Source organism: Serinus canaria, unplaced genomic scaffold, assembly GCF_022539315.1.
Source record: "Serinus canaria isolate serCan28SL12 unplaced genomic scaffold, serCan2020 HiC_scaffold_127, whole genome shotgun sequence".
Taxonomy (NCBI): Eukaryota; Metazoa; Chordata; class Aves; order Passeriformes; family Fringillidae; genus Serinus; species Serinus canaria.
This window is the reverse complement of record NW_026108241.1, coordinates 1-13,513: the sequence shown is the minus strand read 5'-3', so window position 1 is coordinate 13,513 and position 13,513 is coordinate 1. Positions and strand designations below refer to the sequence as shown.

At 66.8% G+C, this 13,513-nt stretch overlaps 1 protein-coding gene across 1 annotated transcript; it reads right to left on the bottom strand.

Moving 5' to 3' along the window:
- Positions 1-4: 4 nt before the first annotated feature.
- LOC127061158 (receptor tyrosine-protein kinase erbB-3-like) lies at positions 5-13,507 on the bottom strand (the record flags this gene model as incomplete). Its single annotated transcript, XM_050987695.1, has 17 exons — positions 5-23; positions 1,659-1,757; positions 2,704-2,823; positions 3,738-3,879; positions 4,564-4,617; positions 5,402-5,556; positions 5,631-5,721; positions 6,671-6,803; positions 8,117-8,316; positions 9,667-9,757; positions 9,846-9,919; positions 10,003-10,123; positions 10,217-10,330; positions 10,414-10,555; positions 12,244-12,362; positions 12,714-12,779; positions 13,129-13,507. Coding segments are annotated over 17 exons (2,119 nt in total), but the record flags the coding sequence as incomplete, so codon positions are not given.
- Between the last annotated feature and the right edge of the window lie 6 nt (positions 13,508-13,513).

Here is a 13,513-nt window from a genome sequence, read left to right as displayed (position 1 = left end):
GGGCTGCCGATGGCCAGCATGTGCTGGGGGGGCAGGGGGGGGACGGGGTCAGCAACCTGGGGTGTGTCTGGGGTGACCCCGGATCTGGGGGGACACCCAGAGCAACCCCGGATCTGGGGGGACACCCAGAGCAACCCCAGATCTGGGGGGACACCCAGAGCATCCACAGATCCAGGGGGACACCCAGAGCATCCAGAGATCTGGGGGGACAGCCAGAGCAACCCCCAGAGCACCCCTGGATCCAGGGGGACACTGAGAGCATCCCCAGATCCGGGGGGACACCCAGAGCACCCCAGATCTGGGGGGACACCCAGAGCACCCCCGGATCAGGGTGACACCCAGAGCAACCCCAGATCTAGGGGGACACCCAGAGCAACCCCCCAGAGCATCCCCAGATCTGGGGGGACACCCAGAGCATCCCCAGAGTGTGCCCGGGGCACCCCGGATCTGGGGGACACCCAGAGCACCCCCAGATCCGGGGGGACAGGGTCAGCGCCCCAGAGTGTGTCCGGGGCAGCCCCGGATCCGGGGGGACACCCAGAGCATCCCCAGAGTGTGTCCGGGGCGCCCCGGATCCGGGGGGACACCCAGAGCACTCCCCAGATCCGGGGGGACACCCAGAGCATCCCCAGATCCGGGGGGACACCCAGAGCAACCCCGGAGTGTCCCCGGGGCACCCCCAGATCCAGGGGTCACCCAGAGCATCCCCAGATCCGGGGGGACACCCAGAGCACCCCCAGATCCGGGGGGACGGGGTCAGCGCCCCGGAGTGTGCCCGGGCAGCCCCGGATCCAGGGGGACACCCAGAGCACCGCTGGATCCGGGGGGGCACCCAGAGCATCCCCAGATCCGGGGGAACACTCGGGGTACCCCCAGAGTGTGCCCGGGGCACCCCCGGATCCGGGGGGACACCCGGGGCACCCCCAGAGCACCCCCAGATCTGGGGGGACACCAGAGCATCCCTGGAGTGTCCCCAGGGCAGCCCCGGATCCTGGGGGACACCCAGGGCACACCCAAAGCATCCCCGGAGTGTGCCCGGGTGCCCCAGATCCGGGGGGACACCCAGAGCACCCCCAGAGTGTCCCCGGGGCACCCCCAGATCCGGGGAGACACCTAGAGCACCCTCAGAGCACCCCCAGAACCCCCGTGGCCCAAGGGGGACCCCCAGAACTCCCCCCAGAACCCCCCCAGAGCACCCCCAGGATCCCCCACAGCCCCAGGGGGACCCCCAGAACCCCCCAGAACCCCCCCAGAGCACCCCAGGATCCCCCACAGCCCAAGGGGGACCCCAGAACTCCCCCAGAACCCCCCCAGAGCACCCCAGGATCCCCCACAGCCCAAGGGGGACCCCCAGAACTCCCCCAGAACCCCCCAGAGCACCCCCAGATCCCCACAGCCCAAGGGGGACCCCCAGAACTCCCCCAGAACCCCCCCAGAGCACCCCCAGGATCCCCCACAGCCCAAGGGGGACCCCCAGAACTCCCCCAGAACCCCCCAGAGCACCCCTAGGATCCCCCACAGCCCAAGGGGGACCCCCAGAACCCCCCCAGAACCCCCCCAGAGCACCCCCTGGGGCACCCCCAGAGCACCCCCTGGAGCACCCCCAGACCCCCCCAGCCCCGGGGGACCCCCGGACCCCCCGGTACCCCCAGACTCACGTCGGTGACGGCGTGGAAGGATTGCTGCCCGCTCCAGTCCTGGATCACCTTGATGCTCACCGGGATCTTGATGGAATCCCCGTCCGGGATCCAGATCCCCTGCGGGGTCGGGATTTATGGGATTTTATATGGGATTTTATATGGGATTTTATATGGGATTTTATATGGGATTTTATATGGGATTTTATATGGGATTTTATATGGGATTTTATATGGGTTTGGTGGGATTTAATATGGGATTTATGGTATGGGATCGATGGGATTTATGGAGTCAATGGGATTTGGGATGGGATTGATGGGATGGGATTTGGGATGGGATGGGATCAATGGGATCAATCAGATTGATAGGATAGGGTGGGATCAGTGGGATGGGATTGATGGGATGGGATTTATGGGTTGGATGGGATTTGTGATGGGATGAGATGGGATAGGATGGGATGGGATGGGATCAATGGGATGGATCAATGGGGTGGGATGGGATCAGTGGGATCAATGGGATGGGATAGGATCAACGGGATCAATGGGGTGGGATTGATGGGATCAATGGAATGGGATGGGATCAGTGGGATGGATTGATGGGATGGGATGGGATCAATGGGATGGATCAATGGGGTGGGATGGGATCAATGGGATGGATCGATGGGATGGATCAATGGGATGGATCAATGGGATCAATGGGGTGGGATTGATGGGATCAATGGGATGAGATGGGATCAGTGGGGTGGGATTGATGGGATCAATGGGGTGGGATCAATGGGGTGGGATTGATGGGATCAATGGGATGGATGGGATAGGATGGGATCAATGGGATGGATCAACGGGATCAGCGGGGTGGGATTGATGGGATCAATGGGATGGATCAATGGGATGGATCAATGGGATCAGTGGGGTGGGATTGATGGGATTGATGGGATCAGTGGGGTGGGATTGATGGGATCAGTAGAGTGGGATTGATGGGATCGATGGGATCAGTGGGATGGGATTGATGGGATCAGTGGGGTGGGATTGATGGGATGGCACCTCAGCCCCCTCCCCAAGCCCCCACCTTGTGCACGGTGCCGAAGACGCCGGAGCCCAGGACCTTGAGGCGCTTCAGCTCCGACTCCTTGAAGATCCGGGCCAGGACCTTGTTGGCTTTTTCACTGGGGTCCAGCGGCTCCAGGCTCTGCGGGGACGGGGACAGAAATGGGGACATGGCGTGGCAACAGGGACGGGGACATGGCATGGGAAAGGGGACAGGAACGGGGACACGGCGTGACAGCGGGGACGGGGACGGGGACATGGCATGGGAAAGGGGACAGGAACGGGGACACGGCGTGACAGCGGGGACAGGGACAGGATGGGGATGGGGACACAGCGTGGGAACGGGGACAGGGACAGGGACACAACCTGGGAATGGGATGGGGACATGGTGGGGCAATGGGGATGGGGACGGGGACATGGTGTGGGAACGGGGACAGGGACAGGATGGGGACACAGCTTGACAATGGAATGGGGACGGGGACATGGCATGGGTATGGGGACAGGGACAGGGACATGGTGTGGGAATGGGATTGGGAAGGGATGGGGACAGGATGGGAGCACAGCGTGGCAACGGGAATGGGGAGGGGGATGGGGAGAGGACGGGGACAGGGATGGGGACAAAGATGGGGGCAGAAATGGGGACAGGGACAGAGACAGGGACAGGGATGGGACAGGGACAGGTGCACAGCAGGATGAGGATGGGGAGTGACTGGGGTGGAAGCAGAGCTGGGGCTGGCGAGGGCTGGCCCCGCCTCTGCCCCGTAGGACACAGGACCCGGGACACCGCCCCCTCCCCGCCGCTCCCGGGGCCGCTCCGGGTGCCGCTCCCGGGGCAGCTCCGGGGCCGCTCCCGGGGCCGCTCCCGGGGCCGCTCCCGGGGCCGCTCCCGGGGCCGCTCCCGGTGCCGCTCCCGGGGCCGCTCTCGGGGCAGCTCCGGGGCCGCTCCCGGGGCCGCTCCCGGGGCCGCTCCCGGGGCCGCTCCCGGGCCACTCCCGGGGCCGCTCCCGGGGCCGCTCCCGGGGCCGCTCCCGGGCCGCTCCGGTGCCCCGCGCTGACCTCGCCCCGCTCCAGGTAGCGCCGCATCGCGCGTTTCTTCTGGATCTTCTTGCCCCGCCAGTAGAGCAGCGCCAGCAGCACCAGCGAGCACGAGAGGAAAACGGCCCCGACCACCATGACCGCGATCAGCGTCGGGGTCCGCCTGCGGGACCGGGAACGGGGCGGGGACGGGAAAGGGAACGGGAACGGGAAAGGGAAAGGGAAAGGGAAAGGGAAAGGGAAAGGGAAAGGGAAAGGGAAAGGGAACGGGAAAGGGAAAAGGAAAGGGAAAGGGAGGGATAGGGAAAGGGAACGGGAACGGGAAAGGGAACGGGAACGGGAACGGGGATGGGACGAGAACGGTGGCGGGAACGGGGACGGGGCGGGAACGGGAACGGGCGGGATAGGGAACGGGAACGGGAACGGGAACGGGAACGGGGCGGGGACGGGGCGGGAAAGGGCGGGATAGGGAACGGGAACGGGAACGGGAACGGGGATGGGGATGGGAACGGGAAATTGAACGGGTGGGAACGGGATGGGAACGGGAGCGGGAAACGGGCAGGATAGGGAACAGGAACGGGAAAGGGAACGGGTGGGAACGGGGATGGGGATGGGAACGGGAAATGGAACGGGTGGGAACGGGGACGGGAACGGGAGCGGGAACGGGCAGGATAGGGAACGGGAAGGGGAAATGGAACGGGTGGGAACGGGGATGGGAACAGGAACGGGAATGGGCGGGGGATGGAGATGGCAACGGGGGACGGGGAAAAGCACAGGGTTAGGGTCCCTGCAGCCCCCGGGATGTCCCCGCAGCCCCCCCGGGATGCCCCCGACCCCCCCGCGGTACCTGGACACGGGCAGGGGGTCCCCCAGGCAGTCCCGCAGCAGCGGCCCCACACACCTGTGAGGGGGGGGGAGATGGGGGTCAGCCGTGGGGATCCCCCAGCGGAGACCCCAGCTTGTGCCCCGCGGGGTCTCCAGACCCCCAACCTGGCCCAGGCCCCTCAGCCTGCCCCTCCTGGGGTCCCCAGACCCCAAAATGCCACCAGGGAGGTCCTGAGTCCCCAAATCCTGCCCCAAATGATGCCACAAGACCCCCACTCTCCTCCCCAAAGAGCTTTTGGGACCCCCCACCCTCCTCCCAAAGAGGTTTTGGGACCCCCACTCTCCTCCCAAAAAGTTTTTGGGACCCCCACTCTCCTCCCAAAAAGTTTTTGGGACCCCCACCCCTCCCAAAGAGTTTTTGGGACCCCCACCCTCCTCCCAAAGAGTTTTTGGGACCCTCATCCTCCTCCTAAAGAGCTTTTGGGACCCCCACCCTCCCAAAGAGCTTTTGGGACCCCCACTCTCCTCTCAAAGAGCTTTTGGGACCCCCACTCTCCTCCCAAAGAGCTTTTGGGACACTCACCCTTCCCAAAGAGCTTTTGGGACCCCCACCCTCCTCCCAAAGAGCTTTTGGGACCCCCACTCTCCTCCCAAAGAGCTTTTGGGACCCTCACCCTTCCCAAAGAGCTTTTGGGACCCCCACCCTTCCCAAAGAGCTTTTGGGACCCCCACCCCTCCCCTCCACGGGGTCCTGTGAACCTCCCCCATTCCCCCAATGGGATCCTGACCCCAAAACCTTCCCGGGCCCCCCCAGATCCCCCCTGGCTGGCTGTCCCCGACCCCCCCCGGGCCGGACGCACCCCCGGCTGCAGTTCTCGTGGCAGGGCCGGCACTCGCGGCTCCCGTCGGGGAATTTGTAGATGGGGCCGCGCTCCCCCAGGACTCCGTCGGGACATCGCTCCACGCAGTGCGGCCCGTCGCGATAGTGGGCGCAGCGCGTGCACGTGTCGGCACCCTGCAGAGTGAGGGGGGGGGTGGTGACAGTGTGGGGACACGGCGGGGACAGCGGGGACACGGCGCGGGCCGTACCGAGCCGTTGCAGGTGGCGCCGCCGTCGATGCGCTCGCACTCCGGGTGGCACTCGGTGCATTCGCCGCCCTGCGAGAACTCCCGCGGGTCCCTGCGGGCACACCGGGGGTGTCACCGTGTCACCGTGCCAGCCCCGGCCGTGACAGGGACACCCCGCGGTCCGCACCAGTGCCCGGCCCACCCTGGGACCCCCCCCCCACTCCCAGCCCGCCCTGGGGCTGATCCCCCACCCCCGTGCCCACCCCGGGGGTCTCCGCAGTGCCGGTGCCCCCCATGTCTTCATTTCACTGTGTCGCCCTCACCCCCTTGTCCCCAATGTCCCCAATGTCCCCAGTGTCCCCGTGCCCCACTTGTCCCCTGTGCCCCTATTGTCCTCCCATGTCCCAATGTCCCCCAATGTCCCCATGCCCCCCCTGTCCCCTTTGTCCCCCGTGCCCTTTCTGCCCCCCATGTCCCCTGTGCCCCTCTTGTCCTCCCATGTCCCCAATGTCCCCCGGCCCCCTGTGCCCCTCTTGTCCCCTGTACCTTCTTGCCTCCACTTGTCACTCCATGTCCCCCATGTCCCCGTGCCCCCCTTCTCCCCTTGTACCCCGTGCCCTCCATAACCCTCTGTGCCCCCCCTTGCCCCCCATGTCCCCTGTGCCCTGTTTGTCCCCTGTGTCCCCCGTGTCCCTTGTGCTCCCCTTCTGCCCCATGTCCCCCTTGTCCCACATCCCCCCCATGCCCCTGCCATGTTCTCTGTGCCCCACGAAGCCCCAGGCCCCCTTTGTCACCACGTGCCCCCCATGCCCCCTGAGACCCCAGTGCCCGCGCTTGTCCCCTTGCCCCCGAGCCCCCCATTGCCACTCTTGTCCCCCATGCCTCCGAGCCCCCGAGCCCCCCATGACACCCATGACCCCTCGTGTCCCCCATTGTCCCCCTTTGCCCCCCGAGCCCCCCATGCCCCTGGTGCCCTCTTGCCTCCCTTTGCCCCCGAGCCCCCATGACCCCCATGCCCCTCTTGCCCCCCTTTGCCCCCCGTGCCCCCGGTGCCCGCTGACCCCTCGGTGAAGCGGCAGGTGGGCACACAGATGCCCCTCCGGCTGTAGTAGCGGCAGGACAGGCACTGCCCGGGCCCCGGCCCCCAGCAGCCCTCGGCCGAGCACAGCGGGTCACACACCTTGCCCTCTTGCTCTGGGGGACAGGGGACAGCGGGGCTGGGGTCACCGGGGGGGGCACAGGGGGGCTGGGGTCACCGGGGGGGCACAGGGGGGCTGGGGTCACCCGGGGGGCACAGGGGACAGCGGGGCTGGGGTCACACGGGGGGCACATTGGGGGCTGGGGTCACCCCCGGGGGCAGGGCACATGGGGGCTGGGGTCACCCAGGGGGGACAGGGGACAGCGGGGCTGGGGGTCAGCCGGGGGGGCACATGGGGGCTGGGGTCACCCAGGGGGGACAGGGGGGACCGCGGGGGCTGGGGTCACCGGGGGGGGCAACATGGCGGCGTGGGTCACCCAGGGAGCACATGGGGGGTGGGGTCACCACAGCGGGGACAGAGAGGGGCTGGGGACACTGGGGGACAGAGAGGGCCTTGGATCACCCGGGGGGGACAGTGGGGCTGGGGTCACCCCCCCAGGGGCTCAGAGCAGGTTGGGGGTCCCTGTGGGCTTAGAGTGGGGCTGGGGGGGGGGGTCCCTCAGCCTGGGGTCCGTATGTCCCCAGTGTCCCCTTCCCTGTAGGATGGGCAGGGGGTCTCAGTGTGGGGTCCATTTGTCCCCATGTCCCCTCCCCTGTGGGACAGACTGGGGGCCTCTCCAGGGGTCTGGGTCTCCCGGGGGGGTCCCGGGGGGGGTCCCAGGATCTGTGTAAGGAATGGGGGTTCAGTGCAGGATCTGGGGGTCCCGGTGTCCCCTCCCCTATGGGACGGACCAGGGGCCTCTCCAGGGGTCTGGGGGTGCCCAAGAGGTCTCTTGGGGGGGGGGGGGCAGAGTCCCACGCCCCCTCCCTTGTAAGAGATGGGGGTCCAGTGTGGGATCTGGGCATCCCCCCTGTCCCCTTCCCTGTGGGATGGGCAGGGGGTCTCAGTTTGGGGTCTGGGTGTCCCCGAGGGGTTCCGGGGGGGGTCCCACGCCCCCTCCCTGTGTAAGGAATGGGGGGGGTCCCGGTGTCCCCTCCCTTATGGGACGGGCAGGGGGGTCTCAGTTTGGGGTCTGGGTGTCCCCAGGGGTCCCGTGGGGGTCCCACGCCCCCTCCCTGTGTAAGGAATGGGGGGGGTCCCGGTGTCCCCTCCCTTATGGGACGGGCAGGGGGGTCTCAATTTGGGGTCTGGGTGTCCCCAGGGGTTCCGAGGGGGGGGGTCCCACGCCCCCTCCCTGTGTAAGGAATGGGGGGGGGTCCCGGTGTCCCCTCCCTTATGGGATGGACGGGGGGGTCTCAGTTTGGGGTCTGGGTGTCCCCAGGGGTCCCGTGGGGGTCCCACGCCCCCTCCCCAGCCCGGCCCACGCACGGCACTTGCTGCGGGGCCGGTTGTTGCGGATGTCGAGGTCGGCGCGGCTGCGGCTGAGCGCGGCCCAGTGCACGGTGTGCAGGAAGCAGAGCCGCCGGTTCTCGGTGATGTACACGCGGCCCGCGCTCACCTCCCGCAGCGAGCGCAGCCCCAGCGAGGTCACGTTCTCGTTCTTCATGATCAGCAGCGAGAAACCGCGGCTGCGGGACAGCGGGACACCGGGATTCGGGGCGCTGGGGGGGCTCCGGGGGCGAGGGGAGACGGGGGGGCTCCGGGAGCTGGGGGGGCTCTGGGAACTGGGAGGGTTCCGGGTGTGGGGGGCTCCGGGAAATGGGGGGCTCCGGGGAATGGGGGTGCTCCGGGTGTGGGGGGCTCTGGGAACTGGGGTGTGCTCCTGGAAATGGGGGGGCTCTGAGAAACTGGGGGCTCCGAGGATGAGGGGATGCTCCGGGGGCACTCCGGGAGATGGAGGGGCTCCGGGAGCTGGGGGGGGCTCCGGGTGTGGGGGGCTCCGGGAGTGAGGGGATGCTCCGGGAAATGGGGGGGCTCCGGTAACTGGGGGTGCTCCGGGAGCTGGGGGTGTTTCGGGGATGCTCCGGGAGCCGGGGTGCTCCGGGGATGAGGGGATGCTCCAGGAAATGGGGGGCTCCGGTAACTGGGGGTGCTCCGGGGATGAGGGGATGCTCCAGGAAATGGGGGGCTCCGATAACTGGGGGTGCTCCGGGGATGAGGGGATGCTCCGGGAGCTGGAGGGGGCACCGGGTGTGGGGGGCTCCGGGAGCTGGGGGGGCATCGGGAGCTGAGGATGCTCCGGGGGATGCTCCGGGAGCTGCTCCGGGAGCCCGGGGTGCTCCGGGGAATGCTCCGGGGAGTGAGGGGATGCTCCGGGAGTGAGGGGATGCTCGGGGAGTGAGGGGATGCTCTGGGAGCTGGGGATGCTCCGGGAGCTGCTCCGGGAGCCGGGGGATGAACCGGGAGTGAGGGAATGCTTCGGGAGCCGCTCAAAGAACCGGGAGCCGCTCCGGGAGTCGGGGAATGTTCCGGGAGTCGGGGGATGAACCGGGAGCCGCTCCGGGAGTCGGGGAATGTTCCGGGAGTCGGGGAATGAACCGGGAGGATGCCCCGGGAGCCCGGGGGATGCTCCGAGAAGGAGGGGACGCTCCCGGATACTCCAGGACCGGGGAGGACGCACCGGGAACCGGGGGATGAACCGGGAGCCGGGGGAGAGACACCGGCAGCGGGAGGGACCGACAGAGGGACGGATGGAGGGACGGACAAGGACAGGGGGATTGGGGGCGCCGGGACAAACAGAGATCCAGGGACGAGGGGATGCAGGAATTGGGGAAAACGGGGAATTCGGGGATTGGGGAAAATGAGGAATTCAGGGATTAGGAAAACGGGGAATTCGGGGATCGGGGATGCCAGGGAATGCAGGAATTAAGGAAAACAGGGAATTCAGGGATTAGGAATGCAGGAATTAGGGGAAAAGGGAAATTCTGGGGTCGGGGATGCCGGGGAGGAGTGCAGGACACGCGGCAGGGGCTCCTCACTTGTACAGGCTCCGTCCCCCGATGGTCTCGAGGTTGGAGAAGACGCTGAAGTTGTGCATGTGCTTGGGCCAGGACTGGATGTTCAGGTACCCTGCGGGGACACCGCAGGCTCAGGGGGTCTCTGGGGGTCCTGGGGGGGCTCCAAGGGGGGTCCCAGCACCCCCAGACCCCCTCCTCACCCGTGATCTCCCGCACCGTCCGGAACACGTTCAGCTTCTCGGGGTCCAGCGCCGAGATGTTGCGCCAGGGGTCCCTGCGGGGCCCAGGGGTCAGTGGGGCTGGGTGGGGGGCTGCACCCCCTAAACCCCCCCGAGCCCCCCAAATGCCATCCCTCACCCCTCCAGGCCCGTGATGAGGAAGTCGAGGTTGCCCAGGATCTTGGTGCAGTTGATGAAGGTGTCGATGTTGCTGGAGTCCACGGTCTGGTATTTGCTGCCAGCACCGGTGCCCTCGCAGGCTGTGAGGGGTGGGCAGGGGTCAGCGGGGGTCTCACAGCCCCCAGCCCCCCCTGGGGACCCCCAGCCCCCCCCCGGGGACCCCCAGCCCCTACCCTTGGGGCACAGCCCCGCGCAGGGCTCGCAGATCTTCAGCCCGTTCTTCTCCACTTCCATCTTGTCGTTGGGGCAGGCGCGCACGCACGAGCTCTGGTCCACCACGAAGTTGTCTGGGGGACAGCCCGGGGGTCACCTGGTGTCCCCAGAGCGGGGTCACCCCCCCGAGCCCCCCCCAGAGCCCCCCCAGACTCACGGGGGCACTCGCGCACGCAGACCCCCCCGTACTGGTACTTGGTGTCGGGGTTGGGCTCCAGCTGGAAGGTGAGCTTGTTGTAGATCAGCGGCTGCGGGCACAGCGGGACGCACGAGCCGCTGTCGTTGAAGTGCCGGCAGGCCTGGGGACGGACAGACGGACACGGGGTGGACATGGGATAGACAGATGGACAGATGGACAGATGGACATGGGGTGGACACAGCCATGGACAGAGGGACGGACACAGGGATGGACACAGCGGGACACACGAGCCGCTGTTGTTGAAGCGCCGGCAGGCCTGGGGACGGACAGACGGACACGGGGTGGACATGGGATAGACAGATGGACAGATGGGCAAGGGAATGGACACAGACAGACATAGGAAGCGGTGTGTGCGCAGGGGCAGACAGACGCACAGACAGACGGACACACAGACAGACAGACGGACACACAGACAGACGTACGAAGCGGTGTGTGCGCAGGGGCAGACAGACGGACAGACACACAGACACACGGACAGACAGACGGACAGACGTACGAAGCAGTGTGTGCGCAGGGGCAGACACACACTCACACACACACACGGACAGACACACACACGGACAGACAGACAGACGGACAGACGTACGAAGCAGTGGGTGCGCAGGGGCAGACAGACGGTCACACACACACACGGACAGACACACACACGGACAGACAGACAGACGGACAGACGTACGAAGCAGTGTGTGCGCAGGGGCAGACACACACACACGGACAGACAGACGGACGTACGAAGCAGTGGGTGCGCAGGGAGAGAGACAGACACACGGACAGACAGACAGACGGACAGACAGACGGACAGACGTACGAAGCAGTGGGTGGCGCAGGGGCAGACAGACAGACAGACGGACAGACGTACGAAGCAGTGGGGTGCGCAGGGGCAGACAGACAGGACAGACGGACAGACGTACGAAGCAGGGGGTGCGCAGGGGCAGACAGACAGACAGACAGACGACGCGACAGACAGACGGAAGACGTACGAAGCAGTGGGTGCGCAGGGGCAGACAGACACACAGACAGACAGACAGACAGCAACAGACGGACAGACAGACACACAGACAGACGGACAGACGGACGGACGTACGAAGCAGTGGGTGCGCAGGGGCACACACACACACACACACACGGACACACGGACAGACACACACACGGACAGACAGACAGACGGACAGACAGACAGACGTACGAAGCAGTGGGTGCGCAGGGGCACACACACACACACACACGGACACACAGACAGACACACACGGACACACGGACAGACAGACACACAGACAGACGGACGGACGTATGAAGCAGTGTGTGCGCAGGGGCAGACAGACACACGGACAGACAGACAGACACCAGACAGACAGACAGACGGACAGACGTACGAAGACGTGTGTGCGCAGGGGCAGACACATGGACAGACAGACAGACAGACGGACAGACGTACGAAGCAGTGTGTGCGCAGGGGCAGACAGACACACGGACAGACAGACAGACACACAGACAGACAGACAGACACACGGACAGACAGACAGACGGACAGACGTACGAAGCAGTGTGTGCGCAGGGGCAGACAGACACACGGACAGACAGACAGACACACAGACAGACAGACAGACAGACAGACGTACGAAAGCAGTGTGTGCGCAGGGGCAGACACACGGACAGACAGACACACGGACAGACGGACGTACGTACGAAGCAGTGTGTGCGCAGGGGCAGACAGACACACGGACAGACAGACAGACACACAGACAGACAGACAGACACACAGACAGACAGACAGACGGACAGACGTACGAAGCAGTGTGTGCGCAGGGGCCCGGTGCAGCCGCCCGCGCACTCCTCGTGGCAGCACTCGTTGGGCGCGCGGCCGAAGCAGCGCCCGTTGCACTGCGGGGCGCAGATGGTCTTGGTCACTGCGGGGACACCGGGGGGTCACCGGGGGGGGGCACCGGGGGGTCCGACCCACCCCCACAGCCCCCATGAGCCCCCCGGTACCCCCGGTGCCCCTGGTCCCCCCCAGTGCCCCCAGTACCCCCCGGTTACCCCCATTATCCCCCAGTACCCCTGGTGCCGCCTGGTGCCCCCAGTTGCCCCCCAGCGCCCCCGGTACCCACCATTGTCCCACGGTACCCCCGGTACCCCCATGTCCCCCGGTACCCCCACTGCCCCCCAGTGCCCCCCCGGTACCCCCAGTGCCCCCCGGTACCCCCGGTACCCCCGGTCCCCCCGTGCCCCCCGGTACCCCCGGTACCCCCGGTACCCACGTTTCTGGCAGTCCTCGGGGCCCGGCCCCCAGCAGTGACCGCCGCAGCTCTCGTGGCACGGGGCACCTGCGGGATGGCACAGCGGGGTCACAACAGGGACCCCAAATACAGGGGGACACCACGGGGACCCCACAGGGACCCCCCAGGGACCCCCGAGGGACCCCAAAGAGACACCACAGGGACCCCCCAGGACCCCAAAACCAGGGTGACCTCAAACCGAGGAGTGACCCCAAAGCCACCCCAAAGTGACCCCCAAGCCCGGGGTGATCCCAAAGTGACCCCAACCCCAGGGGTGACCCCAAAGCCACCCCAAGCCGGGGTGACCCCAAAGCCCCCCAACCCCAAGGTAACCCCAAACCCCCCCAAGCCCGGGTGTCCCCGCTGTCCCCGCTGTCCCCGCTGTCCCCGCACGCACAGCCCCGGCCGTTGTCCCTCACGAGCGGCTCCAGCCGCGTGTCCCTCATGATGTCCCTCCACTCCACGGTGTCCACGTGGCACAGCTGCGCGTTCTTCTCGATGTACACCCCCCCCGCCAGGATCTCTGCGGGGACACGGGGGACAGGGGGTGACAAAGGGGGACAGACCCCCCCCGGACCCACCTGGCAGCACTGGGAGGGGGTGGGGACCTTGGGGACCGTCCCTGCTGCAAGGGACAGCACAGGGGACACACGGGTGGCACTGCTATGGGATGGGGACCTCAGAGGGCACAGAGGGGTGGCAGTGTCCCCAACCCCAGAGTGTCCCTTTTCTGTGCCAGTCCTGTGGGTGTCCTCAGCCCCCCGCAGTGTCCCCCAACCCTC